Below are 27,172 nucleotides of genomic sequence, written 5' to 3'. Positions count from 1 at the left end.
TAAATCATGGTGACTCACAAATAGGGAACAGCTGCCATAATCTCATAATTTTTAAGTCTAAACATACCTAAAAAAACACTTTTTTCTCTCAATATTGCTGTGCACCAACGTTTACTTATTCTTAGGCATATCTGCTAAAACTTGAAAATACTAGTGTCATTTTGTGTTTATTTAATTTTTGCTTTATCATACCCATTCAATCACAGTTTGGAATCTCTGCAGGCTTAATAGTGTTTTGTTAACCAAATATACAAATAATAGTTAACAAATCCACCACCTCAAACCTAAACTAAAGTAAGACCCACTAAATTCAAGATTCAACAATCTGAGGCTTTGTTTACAGCTTGGTGCAAAATTTCCCCACATGTTTACTTAGTAATTTGCCAATATTCATTTATCATTAGATTAAATTATTTCATTTTTCAGTACAAAATCCATCATTTCATTTCACTTCTGTTCATTTTATTACTCAGTAAATGAGGGAAAAAGTATTATTTTCTTAACCTATCATGCATTTTCAGATAAGTAAACCTAAGCAGGCATTACTTGACTTTTTCCTAATTTTCTATTTTGTCAAGTTTACTTATCCAATTCCAGCAGCTTCTTCCATGCTAACTTATTAATAAGTAATTAGCTAAGCAGTATGTGTAAGATTTTTGTTCACACATTTTTTTAAGGTAATCAAAAAGTTAGTCTTTCCAAATCCCTTTATATTTTCAGCACAGAGTATTCTCTGTATATACAGACAACTTAGCAGCACAAGTTTGAATGGCAGATGCTGAATTAAGAGATCTCAATCCTCAGGGCAAGTTGTGGCAGTCCATCCCTGACTGGCTGGCCATCTTGTCTCTCTGAAGAAGCCAGTCCCACAAACCCATTGTAGACTGACAATCTATTCTACCCATCAAAATTCATAGCCTTGAACAAAGCACAGGAAAAACTCGAGGAAGAGCCTAGACACCTCTAAGTGGGAAACCCCTTGGTCCCTCCCTCCCTAAAGATGTTCAATGTTTATGGATGCATCCTTCAAAGAAGGTTATCAGGGGTTTAAGGACTCAAAGAAATGACAACACATACTTTCCATCACTAAATTAAATCTAGGTACCCTAAGCCTTGTGAACCTATACTAAGCTAGGAAGCAAGATGTAATACAAAACAGATTTTTTTTTTACTTAAAACTACTGTTCCCACAAAATAATGTGAAATATGTCACTTTTAACTTTTCACGATGACTTATGCTAAGTTATCTCATTCTAGTGTTTTATCACAAAAATTGCCTAAAAATTAAGTTGTAATAAGTAAACACTTCTTGCACTCTTTAACAGACTCTTCATATCATCTTGACAATGGTAACATATTAACAGTTAACATTTTGCCAATTCCATAGTAAAAGATGACACAATCCTTTACGTACTGCTATAACACTCAATCTCAAGGGGAGGAAAGTTGAAACTAAAGACAAAACTTACCAACAATTAAAAATGGAAAATCAGATGGGTTTAGTGGCTTTGGAGCCCATAAATCAAACCAATTATTGAAAACATTAGATGTATCAATTTCTTCTTTTTCTAAATTAGATATGCCCAATGCAATATTGCTGAGTAGTTCAATGGTACCTGAAACAGATTAAAATTGTTAAGAAAATCCAAGATTCACAAATACAAATAAAACTTGATATAATAATATTTACACAATGAGAATGATTCTTAAAATATATTAAGAATACTGTTTTACTTAATAATAATATCCTGTTTCAAAGATAAAAATAATGCAAGTGCACAGTTTATCTTAAATGTAAGAATAATAGAGAAGGGCACTGTGTAATGATGGCCCAAGTTTTTGTACGGCATAACACAAAAAATATTATTGTAAAATATTTATCAGCTTTCAAACTACAGTAACAGTAGTCAGACATTGACTAGTCACACAGACAGACATTCATGAGACTTAAAGATCAGTGTATCATTACACTTATATAAGGTCAAGTACCTATGCAGTTTTGATAATGTAAAATCTTTGATAGGCTTACAATCACAGTAAATATCAGTAATATATGTGTACAGGAGAGAAGGAAAGAAAGATTTTTGGGCATATATGTGATTAAGTTTGTACTGTATGACTGCATTAGTTTAAGTAGGTATGAAGTGTTTTAGAGCTGTACATTGTTATAAATTTCTTGTATGCCATACTACATAAATAAAAATAGTGCTGTAATACCTTCAACAGGCTTAAAATTACAGTATCAAATATCAATGCTAAAACAGAGAGAAGCCATAATATGGTGGAACAAGCTTAAGGGGGCCGGCCAGCTAATGCCATTTTTTAAGGACAGGACTTTGATATTCATACCACTTAATAAGGTGACTTGGGACATCTCCAAACCGCATATGATTTTCGCCTCTGACCTTCAGTTTTGTGACACCAGGGCGATTTATCCCAAAAATAACCATTTTTCAAATTCTATCTCCTTCCATTATATTTAATATTAAGACCTGGGATAACTACAGTGGCGGGATCACAAGCTAGAAAAAAAACAAGTGGAAAAACCCTCCCCACATTAACCTAATCACTCCAGCTGCCAAACCCACCCTCAGTCACAATTTCTTCTTTACACAACAAAATACATGCAGGACAATTGACCTACACCTATACAAAAACAAAAAAACAAACACAAAACATGTACTTACCAACTCCAGATATTCCAGGGTTATCCTGTGCTGTCCGCTGGTCGAGGTCACAGAGATACCAACAACAACAACCAAGAACCACAACCCAATAACACAACTCAACACAATCACCAAAGACTACAACCAACAATCCAACAACCAAGGACCACAACAACAACCAAGGAACACAACCACAACTCAACAACACAGCATATAACTAAGAAACACAACCACAACCCAACAACACAGCAACCAACCAAGGAACACAACCACAACCTCACACACAACAACAAAACTCAACAACACAACAAAAGACCACTGCACAAACAACACAAAAAATCACAACAACACAGGTACAACAACTCTAAGCAAACAACACTAACTTAACAACCAAATAACAAATCAATAACACACAAAACTCAACTAACTCCCATTGCCTTCACTGAAATGCTGCCAACACTACCAACTGTCCCAGCTCTCACCAAAGACTCACTGAAAACTAGCTAAAACACAGAACTCTAACAATCAACAGCACCAGCAGACAGCCCAGAACCCACCAACAACCAACTCAGTCATTAACTATCCATACAGCAATTACACCCCCTCTCTCTCTCTCTCTCTCTCTCTCTCTCTCGTCTCTCTCCTCTCACTCTCAACACACACAAACACACACAAACACACACAAACACAAACACAAACACACACACACAAACAGACGTTGTCAAATGGAACTCCATAACTCATCCATACTACCATATATAGACCGGATGTAGACCTCCAATCCAATGAGGAGTTTTTTCTAGAAGTCATCTTTTTGCTAGATATGAATTTTTCATTATGGTAAATAAGTAAACCCTATAAAACAGGAAAAAAAAAATAAAAAAAAAAGAAGAAACAAAAATTGGAAAAAAGGGCTTGATTTTATTGTTCTGTAATGTCTTTCTGAGTTACATACCAAATCCCAATGTTATAGCTTTAAAACTAAGTGAGAAGATATATTTTGAAGGTCAATAAGTATAGTTTTGAGATACAGGCGTTCAAAGTTTTCCTTCGTAGTTTTATAAAGACAATGTTAATAAATAATGATTATTATGAATGTATATTTCTTTTTTGTATATTATTAAACCAAAACTATGTTATTTATCATAATTTAATCATACATGATGATCCCTTTGCTCATATATCGTAGCCTGGGGTACTGCGTCAGGCAAGACAGGGCACTCCTTCCTACGAAACTCTCTCTCTCTCTCCTTCACTAACTCGGCTTATTACAGCGAATTTTCTTCTTCTGTATGTAAGCGAGATGTTTTCCTTGTATTTTCCTCTTTGGCATGATGAAATTCTTGCCGAAACAAAGATAAACGTAAATGCAAGAGAATGTCAAAGGTGAAACCCGAAGGTGTAATCTCTTTCTACAAAGACAATGTTAATAAATCATGATTATTGTGAATTTCATATTCCTTTTTGGGTATTAATAAACCAAAACTATGTTATTTATCATAAATGAAGATCCCTTTGCTCAAAGATCGTAGCCTGGGGCACAGTGTGACGTGTGCGTCAGGCAAGATGGGGGCATTACTTACTACGAACCCTCCCTCTCTCTCTCTTCACTAACTACGCTAATATTGTGTATATTATGATATTCTGTAATCATATTAGGGCGAATTTTCTTCGTCTGAGTGTTAGCGAGATGTTTTGCTTGTCTTTTCCTCATTAGCACGATGAAATTCTTGCCGAAACAAAGATAAAAATACGTAAAAGCAAGCAAATGTCAGAGATGAAACTCAAACGTGTAGACTACTTGGGGTTTGTGCTCGCACTGAATCGTGGTTGAACTTGGTAGCTGACTGACTTCCCTTCTGCGACTCAGGGAATCTCTACAGATGCCATTGCTCACAAATTTCTTTCACAATAATTATCAAAATTCACGATAACAAGAAATATTGCATTTTCTTGTACGGATCAATGTTTTTTGGCTTATTGAGTTACGTTTACTAATTACCCTGTAACTATGAAAGTAAGAGGAATTTTGACGAAATATTTCATATACGTATTCTCAATTGCCATATGAAGCTCCATGAATTTTTTCATGACTGCATTTTTAGCCCTATACCCCCATATATAAGGGTTCCGGCCAGCCCCTTTAAGCTAGTCACTGCATGATGCAAAGATCATTACTATAAGGCAGAGGGTTGCGGGCCTATGTTCCACGGGGCCTCTGTTCCCCAAGAGCCTATGTTCCACGGGGCCTCTGTTCCCCAAGAGCCTATGTTCCACGGGGCCTCTGTTCCCCAAGAGCCTATGTTCAACGGGGCCTCTGCTCCCCAAGAGCCTATGTTCCACGGGGCCTCTGCTCACCAAGAGCCATGTTCAACGGGGCTGCTCCCCAAGAGCTATGTTCCACGGGGCCTCTGCTCCCCAAGAGCCTATGGGGTTCCATTGGGGTCCTCCTTGGGGCCTTCGGGGCCTTAAGAGCCTTATTGTGCACGGGGCCTATGCACCCCAAGAGCCTATGTTCCACGGGGCCTATTGTTCCACCACGGGGCCTCTGTTCCCCAACGCCAAGAGCCTATGTTCCACGGGGCCTCTGTTCCCCAGTTTAGCCTATGTTCCACAGGGCCTATGTTCCCCACCACAGGGCCTCTGTTCCCCAAGAGCTATGTTCCACGGGGCCTCCTGTTCCCCAGGGTGGCCTCTGTTCCACCACGCCCCCTCCTCTGTTCCCCAAGAGCCTATGTCCACGGGGCCTTCCTGTTCATTAAGTGCCTATGTTTCACGGGGCCTCTGTTCCCCAAGAGGCCTGATGTTCCGCCTTCCTGTTCCCCAAGAGCCTATGTTCCATCGTTGCCTTCCTGTTCCCCAAGAGCCTATGTTCCACGGGGCCTCTGTTCCCAAGCCTATGTTCCACGGGGCCTCTGTCCCCAAGAGCCTATGTTCCACGGGCCTCTGTTCCCCAAGAGGCCTATGTTCCACGGGGCCTCTGCTTCCCCAAGAGCCTGCCTGTTCACGGGGCCTCTGTCCCCAAGAGCCTATGTTCCACGGGGCCTCTGTTCCCAAGAGCCTATGCCCCCCCCCCCCCCCCCCCTTTTCACGGGGCCTCTGTTTCCCTTCCCCAAGAGCCTATGTTTCACGGGGCCTCTGTTCCCCAAGAGCCTATGTTCCACGCCCCTCCTGTTCTTCCAAGAGCCTATGTTCCATGGGGCCTCTGTTCCCCAAGAGCCTATGTTCCACGGGGCCTCTGTTCCCCAAGAGCCTATGTTTCACAGGGCCTCTGTTCCCCAAGAGCCTATGTTTCACGGGGCCTCTGTTCCCCAAGAGCCTATGTTCCACCACGGGCCTCGTTTCCCCAAGAGCTATGTTCACGGGCTCCTGTTTCCCAGGGAGCCTATGTTCCACGGGGCCTCTTTCCCAGAGCCTATTTGTCGCCCCACGGGGCCTTCTGTTCCCCAAGAGCCTATGTTCACAGGGCCTCTGTTCCCCAAGAGCCTAGTTCCACCCGCCTGTCCCCAAGAGCCTATGTGTTCACAGGGGCCTCTGTTTCCCCAAGAGCCTATGTCACGGGGTCTCAAGTTCCCCAAGAGGCCCTAATGTTCCCCAAGAGCCTATGTTCCACGGGGCCTCTGTTCCCCAAGAGCCTATGTTTCACAGGGCCTCTGTTCCCCAAGAGCCTATGTTTCACGGGGCCTCTGTTCCCCAAGAGCCTATGGGTCGCCCCACCCGGGCCCTTTCTGTTCCCCCAAGAGCCTATGTTTCCACGGGGCCTCTGTTCCCCGCCAGAGCTGTTCCCCACCAGCCCCGCTGTTCCATTTGAGCCTTTATGTTTCCAGCCAGGGCCTCTGTTCCCCAAGAGCCTATGTTTCACAGGGCCTCTGTTCCCCAAGAGCCTATGTTCACAGGGCCTCTGTTCCCCAAGAGCCTATGTTTCACAGGGCCTCTGTTCCCCAAGAGCCTAGTTTCAACAGGGGCCTCTGTTCCCCAAGAGTCCTATGTTTCCACGGGAGGGCCTCTGTTCCCCAAGAGCCTATCTGTTTCCACAGGGGCCTCTGTTTCCCCAAGAGCCCCTAATGTTTCACAGGGCCCGTTCCCACCGAGCCTATGTTTCACCAGGGCCTCTGTTCCCCAAAGAGCCTATGGTTTCACAGGGGCCTCCCTGTTCCCCAATTAGCCCTATGTTTACACAGCGGCCTTGTTCCACAAGAGCCTAGGTTTCACAGTGGCCTTCGTTTCACCCCAATGAGGCCTATGTTTCCAAAGGGCTCTGTTCCCCAAGAAGCCTATGTTCCACGGGGCCCTTGTTTTACCCAAGAGGGCCTATGTTTCACAGGGCCATCTGTTCCCAAGAGCCTATGTTCCAACGGGGTCCTCCTTGTTCCCCAAAGAGCCGATGTTTCACAGGGGGCCCTCTGTTCCCCAAGAGCCATATGTTCCACTGCGGGGTCTCTGTTCCCCAAGAGCCAATGTTTCCCCAAGAGCCTATGTTTCCACGGGGCATCCCTGTTCCACAAGAGCCATAGGTGTTTCACAGGGCCTTGCCTCTTTCCCAAGAAGCCTAATGTTTCACGGGGGCCTCTGTTCCCCAAGAGCCTAATGGTTCCACGGGGCCTCCAGCCTTCCCCAAGAGCCTATGGTTCCACGGGGCCTCTGTTCACCCCAAGAGCCTATTGTTTCACAGGTGGGCCTCTGTTGCCACCCAAGAGGCCTATGTTTCACAGGGCCTCTGGTTCCCCAAGAGCCTATGTTTGCACAGGGGCCTATGTTCCCCAAGAAGGCCTGATGTTTCACAGGGGCCTCTGTTCCCCAAGAGCCTATGTTTCACAGGGCCTCTGTTCCCCAAGAGCCTATGTTTCACAGGGCCTCTGTTCCCCAAGAGCCTATGTTTCACAGGGCCTCTGTTCCCCAAGAGCATATGTCATGGGGTCTCTGTTCCCCAAGAAGCCCATGTTCCCCAAGGAGGCCTATGTTCCACGGGAGGCCTCTGTTCACACAAGAGCCTATGTTTCACCAGGAGGCCTCTGTTTCCCAAGAGCCCTATGGGGTCCTCCACGGGGCTATGTTCCCCAAGAAGCCTATGTTTCACAGGGCCTCTGTTTCCCAAGAGCCTATGGGTTTCACAGGGCCTCTGTTCCCCAAGAGCATATGTTTAAACAGGGCCTCGTTCCCCAGAGCTATGTTTCACAGGGCCTCCTGTCCCCAAGAGCCTATGTTTCACCCAGGGCTCTGTTCCCAAGAGCCTATGGGTTTCACCAGGGCCTCTGTTCCCCAAGAGCCTATGTTTCACGGGGCCTCTGTTCTCCAAGAGCCTATGTTCCCTGGGTCCTATGTGGCCTGTTTTATGCTTGTTTAGGTGCATGATACTGTCATCTGAACCAAGGTCTATAGAATACCAGGTCATCCCACCAGCGACCTGAAATGTATCCTCTCCTGTGCAGGTAAACATCTAGTCAGATTATGTCAGAGGCGTCTAGACCAGATTCAAAGCCACCGTTTATGGCAGAGTCTGCCATTTGTATGTAAAAAAAAGCTGGTGTTCAGTGTAAAGCTCTTCCTTGTACCTACTGTAAACTGGTAAACTGAAACTGTTCATAACAAAATATTCAATTCTATTGCTTACGGTAGCTATACCTACACATAAACTGCCTCGTTATTGTGCTATTTACAGGTGTTCTTCCAATAAAGAAAGAGTCATTTTTCACAGCTTTCCAATACACGTGGCAACGAAAAACATGGATACACATATGTAAAAGGAAGGACCTCTTCAACCTCGATACGGCAATCATGGAACCTGATTGTGATGTTCGTCTTTGCTGATGCTCCACACTAGGGATGCACTGATACCAAATTTTTGGCCAATACCAATACTGTTTTTTAAAGCCAAAGCCGATACCGATACCTGTTACCTCCATATTACTGTTATTTAGAATATATACAGTGGTCCCCCCGTATTTGCGGGGGATGCGTACCAGGACCCCCCATGAATAGTTAGAACCCGTGAATAGTGGCAACCCCTATAAAAATGCTTAAAACCTCCTATTTCATTAGTTAAAGCTCAGAAAAAACCACTAAAAATTTTCATACCTGGTTTTTTTTAATAGTTTTATTACAAAAAGTGCATTTTATGATGAAATTGATGAAAAAACAGAGGAATTTGTGCTTATTTCTCATAGAAAAATACAGCAAGAAGGCGAATTTTCCGCTAATAATGCAGGGAAATGTTCCCAAGAGAAATCCGCGAATGTAAGAGTCTGCAAATCCGGAGAATGCGAATACAGGCAGTCCTCGGGTTACGACGGGGGTTCCATTTTTGAGACGTGTTGTAACCCAAAAATCGTCGTAAGCAGCAACATCACCAAAAATACTAAGAAAACCTTACTTTTAATGCTTTGGGTGCATTCAAAACTATGTAAACTGCATTCTTATTGCATTTTGCATAAAAAAACCTTCAAATATTGATTATTTTGCATTTTTGGTGTCATATTTCTTCTGCCAGATGAGGGTTGTAGGCGTCGTAACCCTGGAAATAATTTCTGATGAATATAATTGAAAAGTGCCTTAACCTCGGAACGTCGTAAGCCGAACCCTTCGTAACCCGGGGACTGCCTGTACTGTATTGTTACTAAAATCATTATTGTTTTCTGGTTATTGTATATTAAAGGTTCAAAAGTTGAAAGGTCATATAACAGGGTTATATAAACAATTATCAAAGGCACAAATTTCATTGAGAAAGAACATCAAGTATAACTATTTAGCATTTAATCCTTTTATTACTGGTTACAGTCTGGCTTATATTATGGTTACCATTAGAAAACTTTTAACAATTTAGGTATGTAGCACTTACTCTAATTCATGGTGCAACATGCAATCTGAAATCACTAATATATACTTTTATTCTGAGTTTTAATTTATAAATTGGCTACAAACAGTTAACAGACTTATTCATTTAGATTATGAAAGGTTCTAGTAATGGAGGGGTTAATCCTTTGCCTCATTAACCCTTTAACGCCGACTGGATGTATTAAACGTTGATATAAATTGTCTGTTGGGTGCCGATTGGAAGTATGGTACGTCGATATAAAAATTTTTTTTTTTTTAATTTGCGGAAAAATAGTTAAGGGCCTACTAGGCAAAAACTTTTGAATCACGCGCCTTGGGGGATGCTGGGATCTCACGGATCAAGGCGTTGTTTTGTTTACAATCGTTGCCCAGGCGCGCAAGCGCGAATTTCTTTCTTCTCGCACTAAAAAGCATCAGCGACACATCTCAGAAATTATTTCGTCACTTTGACATGAATTTTGCACCATTTTATATTAGCCGTTACATAAAGTTTTATATATGAAAATGTGCCCAATTTTATGTAGAATACAGCAATAAACATCCCATGGTTGTAGCTTTTATCAGTTTTGAAATACTTTCATATAAATAACGATAAGTGCCAAAATTTCAACCTTCGGTCAACTTTTGACTGCCGAAATGGTTGAAAAATGCAATTGTAAGCTAAAACTCTTATATTCTAGTAATATTTAATCATTTACCTTTATTTTGCAACAAATTGGAAGTCTCTAGCACAATATTTTGATTTATGGTTTATTTATGGAAAAAACTTTTTCCTTTCAAGGTAACTCTTCCGAAAAAATCATACATTTTTTCATCCGATTGTCGTAATGTCTGCACCATTTTAAATTAGCCATTACATAAAGTTTTATATATGGAAATGTGCACAATTTCATGTAGAATACAACAATAAACAACCCACGGTTGTAGCTTTTATCAGTTTTCAAATATTTTCATATAAATAATGATAAGCGCCAAAATATCAACCTTCGGTCAACATTGACTCGACCAAAATGGTAAAAAAACTAAGTTGTAAGCTAAAACTCTTACATTCAAGTAATATTCAATCATTTACCTTTATTTTGCAACAAATTGGAAGTCTCTAGCACAATATTTCGATTTATGGTGAATTTATGGAAAAAAAAAAAAAAAAAAAAAATTTCCTTACGTCCGTGCAGTAACTCTTCCGAAAAAAAATCAAAAATCGAAATTTTTTTTGTCCGAAATTGTCAGTGAATGTTTTGCACCATTTTATTTTTAAATTAGCCGTTACATAAAGTTTTATATATGAAAATGTGCGCAATTTTATGTAGAATACAACAATAAAAAACTCATGGTTGTAGCTTTTATCAGTTTTGAAATATTTTCATATAAATAATGATGTGCCAAAATTTCAACCTTCAGTCAACTTTGACTCAACCGAAATGATAAAAAAACGCTATTGTAAGCTAAAACTATTACATTCTAGTAATATTCAATCATTTACCTTTATTTTGCAACAAATTGGAAGTCTCTAACACAATATTTAGATTTATGGTGAATTTATGAAATAAACTTTTTCCTTACGTCCGCACGGTAACTTCTGAAAAAATCAGAAATTTTTTTGTCCGATTGTTGTAATGTTTGTAGCATTTTAAAATGGCAATTTGTCAATAATTCCATTTTTCCTAAATATACAAACCTGAGGTCCTTTAACAATAGGAAGTAGCTAGCGGCAGCTGGAACGGTTGTAAGCTTCGAACAAGGGGAGAATGGTAGTTAACTGCTTGTCCGACAGTGCGCGCGCCCGCGTGCCTGAGAGGTGAAGAATCACTTTTGCTTTTGGCCTATGCAAAAAAATGCAGAGTGAGGGGTGGCATGAGGTGGGACTATATGTAAAGGACCTCAGGTTTGTATAGTTAGGAAAAATGCAATTTTCGACAAATTGCCATTTGTTCCGACACGAATACAAACCCTCGGTCCTTTAACAATAGGAAGACTCACTTCTTGGTGGGAGGAATCCGAGTCTTTTTGGTGAACAGACTGGTGTTCGCCCTACCTAGGAATGCCTCCCTGGTCGTAAGAACGAGGGAGGGATCCAAGCCTCTGTCCAATTGATCGGGGTGTGCACCGCAGGATCAATGGTCAGACCTCTGGGCCAAGTACTAAGAGAGAGGCAAGCGTATCTCTTCGTACCAGCAAGCAAGAACTTGTTCCTGTTTGCAAGAGGCAAAATAAAGTATGGTTTTGTCTCAAGCTGGCATCCACTTCCTCCCCCTTGTTGGAGGAAGTGGTGGATATATGCTCCTATCCCTAGTGAAAGGGATAGGATGGGGCTCTGTTGAGTAGCTCACCTGCATCTCGTCCTTATCCAGCAGGGTGACGACCGTGTCCCTCTACCCACAGGTAAAGGGGAAGAAAAAGATGGGAAGAGGAGCCAGTCACACTCTCATTCACTCATCCATTCTTACAGTCACACCAGGACTTGATGCTGTTCAGCCTGCGAGGGTCTGGGTTTGCTACACAACGTGTTGAGCAGCCACCACGGGTCCCAAGGAAAAAGATCCAAGGACCTGTGGGCAATATCCCGAAGGTAGGAGGAGGTGCATGTGGTCTGGTTGGACCAGACCCCTGCCTTCAGTACCTGCGCCACGGAGAAGTTCTTGCGGTACAAAGAGCATCTCCTTCGCATTGAAGGCGGGTGAAGGCCATTAGGGAGGGGATTGTGAAGGACTCGAACCGATCGTCAGGGACCGAAGGGTTCTGAGTCTTCGCTACGAAGTTCGGTACGAAATTGAGCGTCACGGATCCCCATCCCCTGGATGCTTGACTTCGCAGGAAAAGTCATGCAGTTTCCTCAGAGGAAAAGAGGGGAATAGTCGCATGACCTATCCCTCTTCTCGACTTCGGTGAAGTGCAGTACCCATACTGATCTGTCCGTGTGCAACGAAGAGTCTCGCATCCTCCTATCCCCATGCAGCGAAGTTCTTCTCGGTAGTGGATAGGAACAACCGCCACTCGATGGTGGGTGTCGATGGTATGGGGTACTGGGACAAGCTATTAGACGAAGTAATGATTGATTGGGAACCACCGAACTAAGTCCACAGCGTAGTTCGTAACTGACTCGGGCGCTCTGACAGCTGCCAACTGACTGGTTCGGTAGTAAGGGCAAAGTTGTCCAAGCATCCGAGTAAGTCACGTGACCTTCGCCCTTTAAAGGGTTTGATGCCGAAGAGACCAAACAAATAGTTTATTTGTTTGTCACCGATGCGGGCGGTGAGGTGATTATTCTCTTAAGGCATGTGCCCAACAGGCGAAAGTCAATTGCCTTCTAGAGACCGAGGTCCCTGAAGGCAAGACATTCTCATAGTTGTCGAATCTCAGCTAAGGAGAAACAACCCTATGTGCTGTTGAAGACGAAGGTAGACATTGAATGCAACCTACGTCTTCACAGACGAATCGAGAGAAGGATTCTCAAGATTCTGAACCTGTGCTTACAAATGACTGAAAACACTAACCGCTTTTCAGTAATGAAAACACAGTGGAGAGCCGCCTGAAGAACTGCTTTTCATGGGCTGAACATTTGGAAGTAGAGTTGTCAGGTCGGAGAGTAGGCGATGTCTTCTGACACATCTGTTAATTCGGGTTGAACAATGAACAATTGCACACCTACGAATACGAGATATTTTGAAGACAAACTCAGATGTCTGCAAAATCATTCGCATTATCGCAGTGCGATGCAGCGGGAGACTAGTACAGACTTCTGTTACCGTGCGGTATGCGGTAAACAGAAAGATGAAAGAGTCCAAGAGATATCTCTGTTGAAAATTCTTGCAATGTCGAAGGCGATGGAATCGAGCGTCACAGCAGTAGATGGTCCTTCATTATTGCGAGAATCCCCGTTAATCAGAGACCTAAGTCCATGATTGTTGGGCAGAGATATGGTTCGGTAGTCAATCAAAGCAGGGGAGAGAGAGACATAACTGACCGTGCATCTCGGAGACCCAGCTGATACTGAGGCTGCATTATCAGGCAGTTCAATACACATTAGCTGAGCTCTCGCTGGACTCTTCATCCTGAGTTGCCAGGTAATCCATTCCACGAAGGAATGTGTTCGGCTAGAACCATCGAGCATAAAAAATACGCTCGAGCAATTATATTTAAACAAAACGGATTTCAGTAAATACAAAAGCTGATATGGTGTTGTCGTGACAATACCAAGTATCTAAAATCGAAACTGGTAACTGCTGGGAGGTTGCAGGCAGCCCTGAGTTGCAGTTCAATTAAGATACAATTCGTCTCGGTCACAATCCATAGAGGTAACTACGGTATGCGCCTACCCCCCAGACAATTCAACTGCTTAACAGAATCATGTCGCGAGGGTAATATACATAGTATATTTGTAGGTTCTGTACAACGACCTCCATCCTAAATTCTTTTCCCCTTGAGGAATGAATATAAGGATTGGAGATCGACCGCCTTCGTTCTCTAGTCAAGAGAGTGAAAGAGAAGTCTTCCCCGAAGGAAAGCTTCAATGGTGAACAGAATACCGAAGACGATAGTTCAAGCCAAACTGGATGTTCCCGTCCGTTCTTCTCTATTCCAGGTTGGTCACCTACTGTGAGATACTCTTCTTTCAGCAGCAGTCTTCTTCCCAATGCTAGAAATTCCAGGAATTTGAGCATAGGCGAGGTTCTCGATTATCGTGTAACAATAATCGTGGGAGTTCTCGTTTCGCTCACCGTTGGACCCGTGGTCTCGCCTAACGTGTTTGGAGGGATCGTAAAAAACTCGAACACTCTGAATGCGCTAGAAATTCCATAGAATTCTAACCACTCTGCGAAACCCCCACCGAATTCGTCAAACGATATCAGCTGGTGGTCCTCTCGATTCCCGTAGAAATCGAGGATGGGGCAGGATCCCTCCTCAACGACCGGGGCTTACGTCAGGTAGGACCCGAAGGTCCCCCCGGTAGCGCAGTCCCCAACGTGGGATCCTACAGAGAAATCTCTGTAGGATCCCTCCCCTTTCCTTAGAGCCGTAAGGAGAGAGGGAATGGGGGAGGAATTGGATACTCGCTCGCCTTCCCAGTGGAACTAGCAGTTGGAGAAAAGTAGGAGCAGCCATCGCCTTGTGGCGATGGCCTCTCAGTGTTTGGGAAAACGTATCGTCAGGAGAAAACGTTTTCCCGAGGAGGGTTACGAACTCTCACTGTAGGTAAGGGTCTGCCGCCACGTCGTCTGGGTGGGGCTGATCGACACCTGACAGGAGAGAGCCGATACCGTCCTCCGACTCATTCTAGTCCTCGTCAAGGTCAAAACCTCTCAGGAGGACCGAAGGGGTATTTAAATACGGTGTCCGAAGACACGTAGAAACGCCGCTGTCGCAGTAGAGGAGGTGGAAGTAGCTTGTTCGACCGGCCGCCGATTTGAGAGAGCCTTCTTATCCGGAGACGAGAGACTCTGGTTCAAGACAGAATCGGCAAGCTCCAATCGCGGCAGACCCACCGTCGGTTTTTGGGTTCCCTCCGGGCTCCGCCCAAAACGCTCAGCCACCGACGTGGGCTACTGCTGGTGGGAGCAGCGATCCTTCCCCCGAGGTCGTTGCGCTGACGATCAGCGCCATAACCTCGACAAAGTTCCTCTGGATCTCGGAAGTCACCGCATCTTGTAGAGTAGGACCGTCAAGCACCTCGAACAAGAGCATTCCGAGAACCTCCCCCTTAAGGAGGAGGAACTGCGATAGACCCCTCTCGGATTCCTCCTGCCACTTGCTCATACGTCCTGGTCGGTCCGAAGATCATACCTGGTACTTACGGCGTCGTGACGGGATAGTGCGGGGCATGCCCCTCACGATCATCCCGCTGTGCCCCGCTCTTCCTGGTGCAAACCGAGGAAGTTTGCAGGCACGGGAGAGGAAGACATGACGCTCCTCTTTCGCTCGCTGGCAGAACCAGCAGGCTTGGAGGGCTGCAGGCGATCGCCAACTTGCAGGCCTAGTCGAGCTGTTTCCCAGGGAAACGGCTGGACCGAGAACAGCGGCCCCGATCTCGTGTGCAGAGGAGCTGCTGCTGGTCCCCCTATCCGCCCGGTCCCTGTGGGAGCGGCGGTCAGGAGACCTGCAGAGACCAATGTCGCGGTGAGATCGGTGCGTGTCCTCGCGGCGCGTCATACCGCTGGTACCAGCCGAGGCTGGCACCAACGATCGGGAGGGGGGAACCTCTTCCCAGCCTCAGCCCGTGGCTGGTCAGAGACAGTCACGTCTACCAGGGTTACCAGCTGGTCACTGCGAGAGCGGCTGCTGGCCTAGCGAGTCACATGAGTGGCTCTCACCAGCTTCTGCTCCGTGCCGCGGTCCTGACGCCGAGCGAACTCTGGCGCCAAAACTTTGGCTATACGCTTTCCCGCGAGAGATTGTATACTCGTAACCTCTCGCGAACGAGAGACCGAGCCGGAACCTGGCGTAGCGGCAGCGCCGCAAACACCCCTCCTCGGTACGGCAGCGATCGGCGGCTTTCGGCGTCACTGTCATCACATGCGGGGTATCACAAGAAGAGGAGGGGCTGCGTACCCTGGGGTAGTGATGTGGTGGTCACCGTCTCCATGGGTGACTGCCCCCAGCCCCTGCTGCCAGAACGCTGAAACAACCCCTGGACACTAGGCACGCCCTGCAGACCCAAGGACGCCCACACCTGTCCCAGGTTACTCGTTCTGCGGAAGCAACAAAAGTGTGATTAGTGGAGGGGTACCCTCGCGGCGGGGGGAGGGGCTAGCCCCACCCCGAACGAACGAAAGGGAGACCCCGAAAAAACAAAACAATTGTTACGTCAGGGCACCGAGGAGCCCTCCTCCACGCTGACAGTTTCGGGCGAGGAGAAGGATTCCCTCCCCCGAAGGGAAAAGTGCCATTTCGTGGAGAGCTGAGCGGGGGCCAGGAAAAAAGACGAAGAATCGGATACCAAGGTGGGAGTCGCGGGAGAGCTTCCGACGACTTCTTGGCAGACCTTCGCTTCCCCCACCCCCGCACAGCCGTGACAATAATGTGAAAATGAAACAGGATACTGCACTTGCGATTCACTTTCACACAACATAAAAGGGGAAGGATCAATCACGGGAAAGAACGGAACCTTAATCCAAAATGAAAATTATGCAATCATAATAATATATGAAAATGAAAGAGAATACCGCACTTGCGATTTCACTTTCACACAAATTAATAGGAGAAGGATCAAATCCCGGGTAAGAGCGGAAACTTGATCCAATAATATGATGCTATCATAAAATATATATGAAAATTGATGCAATTAAATAATAAATGAAAATGAAAAAGAATACTGCAATTGCGATTCCACTTTCATTGCAATCTATTATACAAAATAAAAGGCTCGTGCTGAGCGCCTTCACGCTCTCGGCAACGAACGCACAGGGCAAAAATATAATGAAAGGAGTAGTAAATATTTAATTACACACTTTCGCCCAAAATACATGACTCGGCGCGAGTGCGACCCGCCCTCGACACCGAGACATAATTCAAGGGTATCAATTTCATGAAAAGAGCGGAAACTGCCGTATCTACGGCGATAGCTCCATCTTGACCCATAATTAAGTAATGAAAATGAAAACAGAGTACTTACAGTTCATTTTCAACTCAAACAAACCGTTAGTAGAAAACACAATATAAACAAAGCATACGACGATGAAGCAGGCAGAGAGCGATGACGAACACGTCCTTCACACCTGCGGCCCAAAGCAAAAGTGGTTCTTCACCTCTCAGGCGCGCGGGCGCGCGCACTGTCGGACAAGCAGTTAACTACCGTTCTCCCCTTGATCGAAGCTTTTGAGGCTTATGACCGTTCCAGCTGCCACTAGCTACTTCCTATTGTTAAAGGACCAAGGGTTTGTATTCGTGTCGGAACAATTAGCCGTTACATAAAGTTTTATATATGAAAATGTGCGCAATTTCATGTAGAATACAACAAAAAACAACCCATGGTTGTAGCCTTCATCAGTTTTGAAATATTTTCATATAAATAACAATAAATAGAAAAAATTTGTCCTTTGGTCAACTTTAACTCGACTGAAATGGCCGAAATTGTAAGCTACAACACTTACATTCTAGTAATATTCAATAAATTACCTTCATTTTGCAACAAACGGGAAGTCTCTAGCACAATATTTCGATTTATGGTGAATTTTTGAAAACAGCTTTTTTTTATGTCTGCGCATTATGAATTCATGCATCATTTTGTGATAATATTTTCTCTGTGTTGCCTTGATCGTTTTACAATGTGTTAGTGTACAATACAACAAAATAAAATTAACTCGTTAGCTTTAACCGTTTTGCTCACAGCGCGATTTGTATACAATTATATATGAAATTTTTTTTCGCGCTGTCATATATCCCAATATTTATATATGATAATGATATTTTTTTTCATTTCTGATTGGTTGCATACTAAACTTCAGGCAATAACAAAAAATGGAGCCAAAAATGAACTCTTAATCTTGAAAACTAAGCATGCTGTGATTTAAAAAAAAAACATTTTTTCCGCTTCGGCGCTCACTCGTGAATGCCGCCGGCATACGGGAGACGATTTTTAAAATACTGCTTCGGCGTTGAAGGGTTAAAATACATATAGTTTTGATTAGGTAATCCCAAGAAAAATGAGATACCAGTACACAAATAAAAACAAGATTACGAAAGGAGCAAAGCAGATCAACAAAACATTCAACTCAAAAAAGACACAAATCCCTTTGCAAGTTCCAACTCATACTGGGACTTGGCCCATCTGAACTAGTAAGTTAAAATCATAATTTTATTAAAGATATTATTCAATATAATTTTCCAAGAAATGAAAAGTGGTACAGAAAATTAATATTATGCCATCATAGAAGGATTTCAAATTCCTATACTAATGACAAAAGTATCGGCTGATATCGGTCAGAAATTCACCAATACCACAAAAACTAGCCGATACCACCGATACTGATACCGATCCTTGGGCACATCCCTACTCCACACCTAATGAAGTTAATAAGGAATAATTTCCTAGATCACGGTTTCAAGTTACTTGACGGCAATTATGTAAAAAGTGGATCCTCAAGAACTTAGAATGAGGAGCAAAAGCGATCTGACAATCTCAAATAAACTGTGAAAGAAGCATACATATACATATCCATGGCCTTCACTGTATGAGAGTTAAATTAGCTGAGCAACTGATTTCAGAAACAACTGCAACCTGCATGTGTCCTATTTCATGTTCTACCAGTGATTATTCCTTAAGGGAGCCAGCCAGTACTCCCCTATATGGTGGTATATGGGCGAAAAAACCTAGAAAGGTCATGATCAAATTCAAGGAGTTTCGTATGGCAATGGAGAATGCGTATACAAAATATTTCGTCAAAATTCCTCTTACTTTCATAGTTACAGGGTAATTAGTAAAAGTAACTCTACAAGCCAAAACTTGATCCGTACAAGAAAATTTCTCCTGTTATCGTAAATTTTGATGATTATTATCTAACAAATTGCGAGCAATGGCATGTGTAGAAATTCCATGAGTCACAAGATGGGAAGGTATGCCAGCAGAAACATGAGAGAGAGCACACATTCGAGTTTCACCTCTACCATTCACTTGCTTTTACATCTGCTTTTCTTTGTTTCAGCAAGAATCTCATCATGCCAAAGAGGAAAAGACAAGCAAAATATCTTGCTAATATACAGAAGAAGAAAATTTGCTCTAATAAGAGTTCAGAAGATCATAATAACGGTGATATTAGCCGAGTTTGTGAAGGAGAGAGAGAGAGTGTTGCATAAGGGGTGCCCCGTCTCGCCTGATGCAGTGGCCCAGGCTATGATCTTTGAGCAAAGGGATCTTCATTTGTGATTAAATTGTGATAAATAACAAAGTTTTGTTTATTAACTAGCTGGTTACCTACTGGTGGGTCCTCCCAGCTAGATTGGTCCATGTAACCCAGGGCATAGTTTATGAAAAGAAAATGATCTCAACTTAGACCACTCCAGCGAATTATATGCCACAGTTATGTGACAGAATGAAGGAAACTATCCTCTCTCTCTGCTACATCATTTCAATTCAGGGCTTAAAAAAATAATGCTGCAAAGTTTTCTTGAGCGTGATCAAGTTATCTGTACAGCGTATAATGCTACATGAAACGCTCAACCACACCCCATGAAACTCTCAGCCACGGCCTGGCGGTGGCCTGTGTTGGTGGCACTTAAAATAGTGCCAGACGCACATCTTGACCTTCCCGGGATGGAAACCCATCTCCATTCCAAATCTCATTCCTGTCAGACCGACGGCCCAGGCGCCCATACCAATCATACATTGCCAAATATACAATACAATACCCAAAACGAATATAAAATTTCTGGGCTCAGTTCGTGTCGCTGCGCGAAATATCCTTTAATCCATTATTTCTAAGGTAAATGTACTAACACATACCAGAGATAAATAAAATAAAAGAAAAGGTCAGTACACTGACTCGCTCACCCTCCAAGAGGGTGTCGGTATGAACACTATGGCGAGCGAGACCACTACCACGAACCGCTTGCCAATAGAAATCTCCCACTACAAAATCCCCACAAGAGGGGAGCCGACCCACAGAGTGGGCAGCAACTACTACTACTCCATCCCATGCTGCCGACTGCTGCGCCTCTGGTGGCAATCCTTTTCAGTTAGCGCACATCGTATACACGTGCCCTTTTTTGCTCTGTGTTTTTGTGCCCTTTTTTACTGGATTTATTCATCATGGAGCGTACAGCCATTGCAGCAGCTAAGTTAAGTAATCAGTGTTTATTGCTATTTGGTTTTTTCCGGCCTTGAGTCAGTATTTGCCGTTTTTTAGGTATAAATACGAGCTCTAGGTCGGAAGCATGGCAGCATGGTTCTGCCTCGTGGCGGGTTCGTTCTTGGTCTTCCATACCCAGAACCTTCCCTTACTTTATTATGCTCTGTTATTAGTTATCCAATTTATATTAAGGGTACAGCCTACGGGGTTTATGTCATGCATGCATGTCTTTTTCACCTTGCGTAGGCATCTTCCATCCAGACCCTAGCCACAGCTCTTAGTATCGGCCCCGGCTAGCTTTGAGTGGTAGACTTTCTTTCGGGTTAGTCGTACACTCCTGGATTTTTTTCTCTACTGTTTTATTTTCTTCTTTACGTTGAGTGATTTTGTTTAATTATGTATTATGTTTTTACGTTAGTATACGGCGTCTGGCTTCACCTAGCCTAGGTTATGTCCTATTGGTCCCATATGCTTACCGCTCTTCAGTTCGGTTGCTTCTCTATAGCATCTCTCTGATCAGTCGGTTGTGTATCCTAGGCTTATTGTTTCATTGTATCTCTGTTACCGCTCTGTGGTCACTACGTGATCACGGAGCAGCCAGACGCCTGTCCAGTCATCTTTCCCTCCTCCCCCCGCTCTTCCATAGGGCCGGGGGGAGGGTTGGTCTGCCCCACGCTCGCTCCACATACCCGGGCCTGCCTCCCTCTCCCCCTAGGCGGAGGGAGTAGGGGGACGGGACAGATCCCAGACTGGACTCGACCTCTCCAGCTTCTCGGTACGCTCGGATGGCTAAGGGGGGGGGGGGGGGGGGGGGGGGGGGGGGGGGGGGGGGGGGGGGGGGGGGGGGGGGGGGGGGGGGGGGGTGGGGGGGGGGGGGGGGGGGGGGACTGGCCTTTCCCCCCCTCCTGTCGTTTACTCCGTCGCTCCGTTGCTAGCGCGAGTCTGTTGCCCTCTCGCCCTTTCCCACCTTACTGGGGCTCTTTATCTACCGGAGCTCCGGCATCCACGGGGAAAGGTGCTAGTTCACCCTGACGGGCGGACTGCGGCATACAGTTGGTCTCTACTAACCACTGCCGTCGCGCTGATATCGCGGACACGACTCCGCCACGCACCGGACTTAGTCCGGTACGTCCCCAGGTTTATAGGTTTAAGTTTAGTATTTAATTTAAACTATATTAAGTTTAATTTAAGCTACATTAAACCTTCCCTCCATTGCATGCTACACCGGATCTCTCCGTGGTTATAGCCTATTCAGGCGATAAGGGAGGGGTTATGCCCGAAATTTTTTCGCGCTCCGGCATGCAGCGGAGTTCTTTTAACCTTTAGCCTGTAAGTGATATCTTTTAGGATGCTCATGTATCTTTTCACTTACAGACACCAACTGTGAGCATCCGGGATGCAATGCCATGCTCCAGGACCCCTGTGGGCATGAAGTCTGCCGATCCCATGCTCCATGCGCGACTCCGCACGGGAATCTCCAAGTCTGGTTTCACGAGACCTGCACAATTTGCTACGATCTGGTGAGCCAGCTCTTAGACGGGGTAAGTATTTCCAACTCCGTTAGTCAATCCCTACAAAGGGTTATTAAGTTCTTAAGTTTGATTTTAATCTTATCTTAAACTTAAGCTAATTTTATATGGGATCTCGCATCCCTTATAATTTTAAGTTAACCTTTTATTAAGTTTTAATTTTAAGTTTAATCTTAAAAAACTAACAAATACCCTCTCTTCCAGGCCCCGCTGTTAGAGACACCGCACTGGCACCCTGCGGGCCTGGGTCGGCGGTTTTGGGAAGAACGCCGCCAAGGGTCAAGCCCTACCTATACTTGAGAAGAGGTTGGCGGTCCTCCGGATATTCCCACGGCGGCTAAGTCAACGGGTCTCTACGTCGGACCCAGCCGAGAGGCCGGCCCCAGACTATTGCGCTAATTCAGCCAGCAGCTCGCCGCTTCGTTGACTGATCCAGGCCAAGACATCTCGTCGGAAGTCGCAACACTGGACTTAAACATTGAACCGATGGTAGGTGTTGACGACCTGTTGGTCGAGGTGTAGTACGTTGGACGCCCAAGGGCTTCCTTGGGCGCCACTGGATCTTCTACTCCTGCAAACTCTCCAGCTTCCTTCCAAGGCTTTACAGGAGCTGAGCTTTATAATTCTCCTGATGCTTCTGTTAGACCTAAGGTCAAAGGACAAACGGTGTTAAAACCTTGAGTAAGACGTCGTCGTCCGGCTAAAAAGCACGTCGTCGGCGTCAACATCTCGCAAGTCTCCGGCTACAAACCCCGGAGCAGAGAGGTCTAGAGCTTTCGGGTCCCGGCTTCCAAATCCTCAAAGGAGTAGATCCTCCCAAGGAGAGATCACACACTCCAGCGGAGTCAACCGTTTCTCCACTATTCCTCTGGTTCCTGTTCAGAGCTACCCGTCCACCTCCGCAGCAGCTCCGGCTTTGGATCCCAATGCTGGCCTGTTGCAACACATGGGGGATCCTGGTTGGGTCTCTCAAGAACAGTATGGAACAGATGTTCTCCCGGTTGTCTGATAGGATCAACTCCCAGGATAACATTATCGCCGGACTAAGCCAAGCTCCGCTAGCTACTCCCCCACCTTTCGGCACAGGGATAGCTCAGTTGCCACCATATGACTCTCTGCCTCCGTTCAGCATGAACAATCCCTGGAGAGTGGCGTCATACGCCCCCTTCCAAGACGGGCTTATTTCTATCCCGGAGTGCGGAACTCGAAGGATTGAGGACTTCGAGTTCTTCCCGGAAGATCTCCAACCGCCGTTCATCGGCTACGCCAGGCTCACCGCCGCTGCCATGACGCGAGATGATAAGGTCCCTAAAGAGACAGTCCTCTATTCACGTGACCAGGCTCAAAGAGAATGGCTCAGGTGCTTAGAGGACATGGATTGTTCAAACACTAAAATACAACCTTTTAAGAGGTCCATTCACAATCTTCACAATGGAAGAGGGTAGGGTCTCCGCTTCCTTTCCTTACAAAGATTGCTACCAGTCCACTATTCCAGCGGCCAAAAAGGGGGACTCGTTACCAAGCAGCTAAAGGAAGCGGCCCACCCTACATCTCCTTTACTTCCCTCAACCGGAGATTTGTGGGAAGACCTGCCCAACACTTTTTTTCTGCGGGCAAAACTCAAACCAGACTGTGCTATGGAGCAGTTTGGTGAGAAGCTGCCTGACTCCCAGATAGCCATCATTCAGGCAGAATTTGATGCCAAGTCTAGGCTGGCCAGGTCTATCAACACCATGGCCATGGACTGAGGTGAGGCTACCATTTCTTATGGTTCCGAGCCACTGTTCAAGCTGATCACCAAGTCACTGACTCAAACGGTGCAGTCTGACATGTTCGAGTTCGCCACAGCCAGAACAAACTGTCGGAAGCATGTCCTCCAGGAAGCAACTATTCGGCATGAACCGAATAAGTTGCTTTCATCAACATACTGGGGAGCAGACCTCTTCCCAGATGCAATGGTAAAGGAGGTCCAGGCAGAGGCTACGAGGCTTAACCAAAGCCTTAAGGATCGTTGGGGTCTCACTGCAAAGAGACGCCAAGATCAAGCTGTCAGGGGTAAGGCTCAGAAGAAACCCAGACGTTTCCAGCCTTACCAAAAGAAACAGCAACGGTTTTGCCCAGCCTGTTTCGGCTGTTCCGTTGGTGCAGGCAGCCCACCCAACCCTCTACCTCCAAGGCCCAATCACAGCCTATTTATGTGATTTCCCCCCAGCCTCAACCTTCCACCTCTTACGCTGCCCTCTCCCCAGCCTTCAACCAAGTGTTCGAAGGCCAGGCCTTTCAGAAGTATGACCGCTCGGGAAAGGGAGGCAGAGGTAAGCGATCCTTTCGTCAGAGGGGATCGGGAGGGTCCCTTTAATAGAGGAAAACACTTCAGGCCGCGGAGGCTACCAACATCAATGAGGACTTCCAGGTAGGAGGAGGCTGTTTCTCTTCCGCCACCGGTGGGGATTCAGCAAAATGGGCACAAAGCATTGTGTCGGAAGGTCTGGGTTGGAGTTGGGTGGCGAATCCGCCTCCACCCAGACCTTTCCGCCAACTTCCATCCAAAGAATTGAATTGCGGAGTATGCGGAGGACCTCCTTCAGAAAAGGAGCAATAGCGGAGAGTCAACAGATTAAAAGTTCAAGGGCGCTTGTTCAGCATTCCAAAGAAAGGCTCACAAAAAAGAAGGGTAATCTTTAGACTTGTCCCGTTTAAACTTGGCCATTCGCTGCGACAAGTTTCAAGATGCTCACCATCTCGCAGGTGCGGACCTTACTTCCCGTGGGGCCGTCACCACCTCTATCGACCTACAGACGCGTACTATCATCATCCCTATTGCAAGACACTTTCGCCCGTATCTGGGCTTCAAGATAGGAGATCAGGCATTCTCCTTCAAGGTAGTTCCCTTCGGTCTCAACGTAGCACCCAGGGTGTTCACGAAGTTGGCGGAAGTGGTAGTCCAACAACTAAGATCGCAAGGGATTATGGTAGTAGCGTATCTTGACGATTGGCTAATTTTTGTTTGGGCTCCAACAGTCGAGGAATGTCACAAAGCAACACTGAAATAAGCAATCCGGTTCCTGGAATATCTAGGCTTCAAGATAAACAGGACCAAATCAAGACTCACTCCGGAGTCAAACTTTCAGTGGCTGGGCATTCAATGGAATCTATCCTCCCATACTCTGTCGATTCCATCAGCCAAGAGGAAAGAAATAGCGAAGTCAGTAAAGCAATTTCTAAGTCACAAACTTGCTTCAAGGAGAACCCAGGAAAGGATTCTGGGTTCACTCCAGTTTGCATCAGTGACACATCTTGATGAAAGCCAAACTGAAAGACCTAACCAGAATCTGGCGCTCACGAGCAAATGTCAGGTCCAGGGACAAATTATCCTCAGTCCCTCTGATTCTACGGAATCGTCTACGCCCTTGGGCAAAAGTCAAGAACTTGTCAATATCAGTACCCCTTCAGTTTCCTCCTCCCTCCGGGGATTACATCCACACAGACGCTTCGTTAAGCGGTTGGGGAGGATATTCTCAGTTCAAGAAGGTTCAAGGAACTTGGTCACCCCAGTTCCGTCAGTTCCACATAAACGTACTGGGGAAGCAATGGCGGTGCTCTTGACTCTAAAAAGGTTACGTCCGCCAAAGAACTCCCACATAAAGCTAGTCTTAGACAGCGCAGTGGTAGTCCATTGTATAAACAGGGGAGGCTCCAAATCACGTCATCTAAATCATGTCATGGTAGCCATTCTTCTCCCTGGCGGACAAGTTCAGTTGGCACCTCTCCTCCACCCATATAGCTGGAGTGAGAAAACGTCATAGCAGATGCTCTATCCCGATCAGTTCCTCTGGAATCGGAATGGTCACTGGACAACAAGTTCGTTCCAGTGGATTCTTCAGAGAGTTCCAGGTCTGCAAGTGGATCTCTTCGCATCCCAAAGCGAACCCCACAAAACTCCATGTATGTGGCCCCCAACCTGGACCCTCTGGCCTATGCCACGGACGCCCTGGCCCTAGACTGGAACAAATCTGGGAGAAGATTTATGTCTTCCCTCCAGTGAATCTTCTCCTGAAGGTGCTGAACAAAAACTCAGGACGTTCAAGGGTCAAGTGCTCTAGTAGCCCCAGACTGGCCGAAGAGCAATTGCTATCCTCTAATTCTGGAACTGGGTCTTCGTCCTCTTCGAATTCCCAATCCCAGGCTCTCCCAGTCAGTACAAACGAAGACTGTGTCCGCTTCCTCAGGAATTCTCAAAACCCTAACTTTATGGATTTCATGAAGTTTGCAGCTAAAAGAGATGCGAATATTGATCCTCAAAATATTCTCTTCTTAGAATCTGATAAAAGAGATTCAACTTTGAGACAGTATGATACTGCAGTCAAAAAAGTTAGCAACCTTCCTGAGAGAATCAGATATTGAATCATGACAATCATTCAGCTATATCCTTTTTCAGATCTTTATTTGAAAAAGGCTTAGCAGCTAGCACTATTACGACAAACAAGTCAGCCTTGAAAAAGATTTTTCATTTGGTTTCAGCATAGACTTGACAGACTCCTACTTCTCGTCTATTCCCAAGGCTTGTGCTAGACTTAGACCTTCTGTAAGGCCTACGTCAGTATCATGGTTCTTAAATGATGTTCTAAAGCTGGCTTCAGAAACTGATAATGACACATGTTCATTTATAATGCTCTTAAGAAAAACTCTATTTTTATTAAGCTTGGCTTCAGGAGCTAGAATTTCGGAACTGTCGGCATTATCCAGGGATCCGGATCATGTTGAATTTCTTCCCACAGGGGAAGTGCTACTTTCTCCGGAACGTAGTTTTATAGCAAAGAATGAAGATCCTTTGATGAGGTGGGAACCTTGGAAGGTTGTACCCCTTCCACAAGATATTTCTCTTTGCCCAGTATTGACCTTACGAGCCTTTCTGTCCAGGACCTCCTCATCCTCATCGGGTCCTCTCTTTAAGAGAGAAAAAGGTGGTACTTTATCTATTAAAGGCATCAGGCAGCAGATCCTGTACTTTATTAAGCAAGCCAATCCTGACTCCTTCCCTAAAGCAAAGACATGATGTCAGGGCAGTAGCCACCTCAATTAACTATTTCCAACATATGAATTTCGATGAGTTGAAAAAATATACTGGTTGGAAATCGCCGACAGTATTTAAGCGTCATTACTTAAAGTCCTTGGAAGCTCTGAAATTTTCAGCAGTTGCGGCGGGTAACATAGTTTCCCCCGACTCTGCTTAATCTTTAGTAGAAGATCCAGTCCTCCTTTCTACCTATCTCACCCAACAGTTCGTCTATACCTGCCATGTTCATCTACGTTTACCTTGAGTCTTAGCTGCTCTTATGATGGTATAGTGGGTGCCCCTTATTTT

The 27,172-nt window shown here is 45.1% G+C and overlaps 1 protein-coding gene across 1 annotated transcript in view; it reads right to left on the bottom strand.

Annotated features, from left to right (window-relative positions):
• Positions 1–27,172, bottom strand: part of LOC135216964 (intermembrane lipid transfer protein Vps13-like) — an 840,085-nt gene that overhangs the window by 334,691 nt on the left and 478,222 nt on the right. Inside the window, 1 exon segment of the mRNA XM_064252490.1 lies at positions 1,470–1,616. Within this exon segment, the coding sequence (XP_064108560.1) occupies positions 1,470–1,616 (147 nt within the window).

Source organism: Macrobrachium nipponense, chromosome 7 (assembly GCF_015104395.2).
Source record: "Macrobrachium nipponense isolate FS-2020 chromosome 7, ASM1510439v2, whole genome shotgun sequence".
NCBI classification, from domain to species: domain Eukaryota; kingdom Metazoa; phylum Arthropoda; class Malacostraca; order Decapoda; family Palaemonidae; genus Macrobrachium; species Macrobrachium nipponense.
This window is presented reverse-complemented; position numbering and strand designations above follow the sequence as displayed.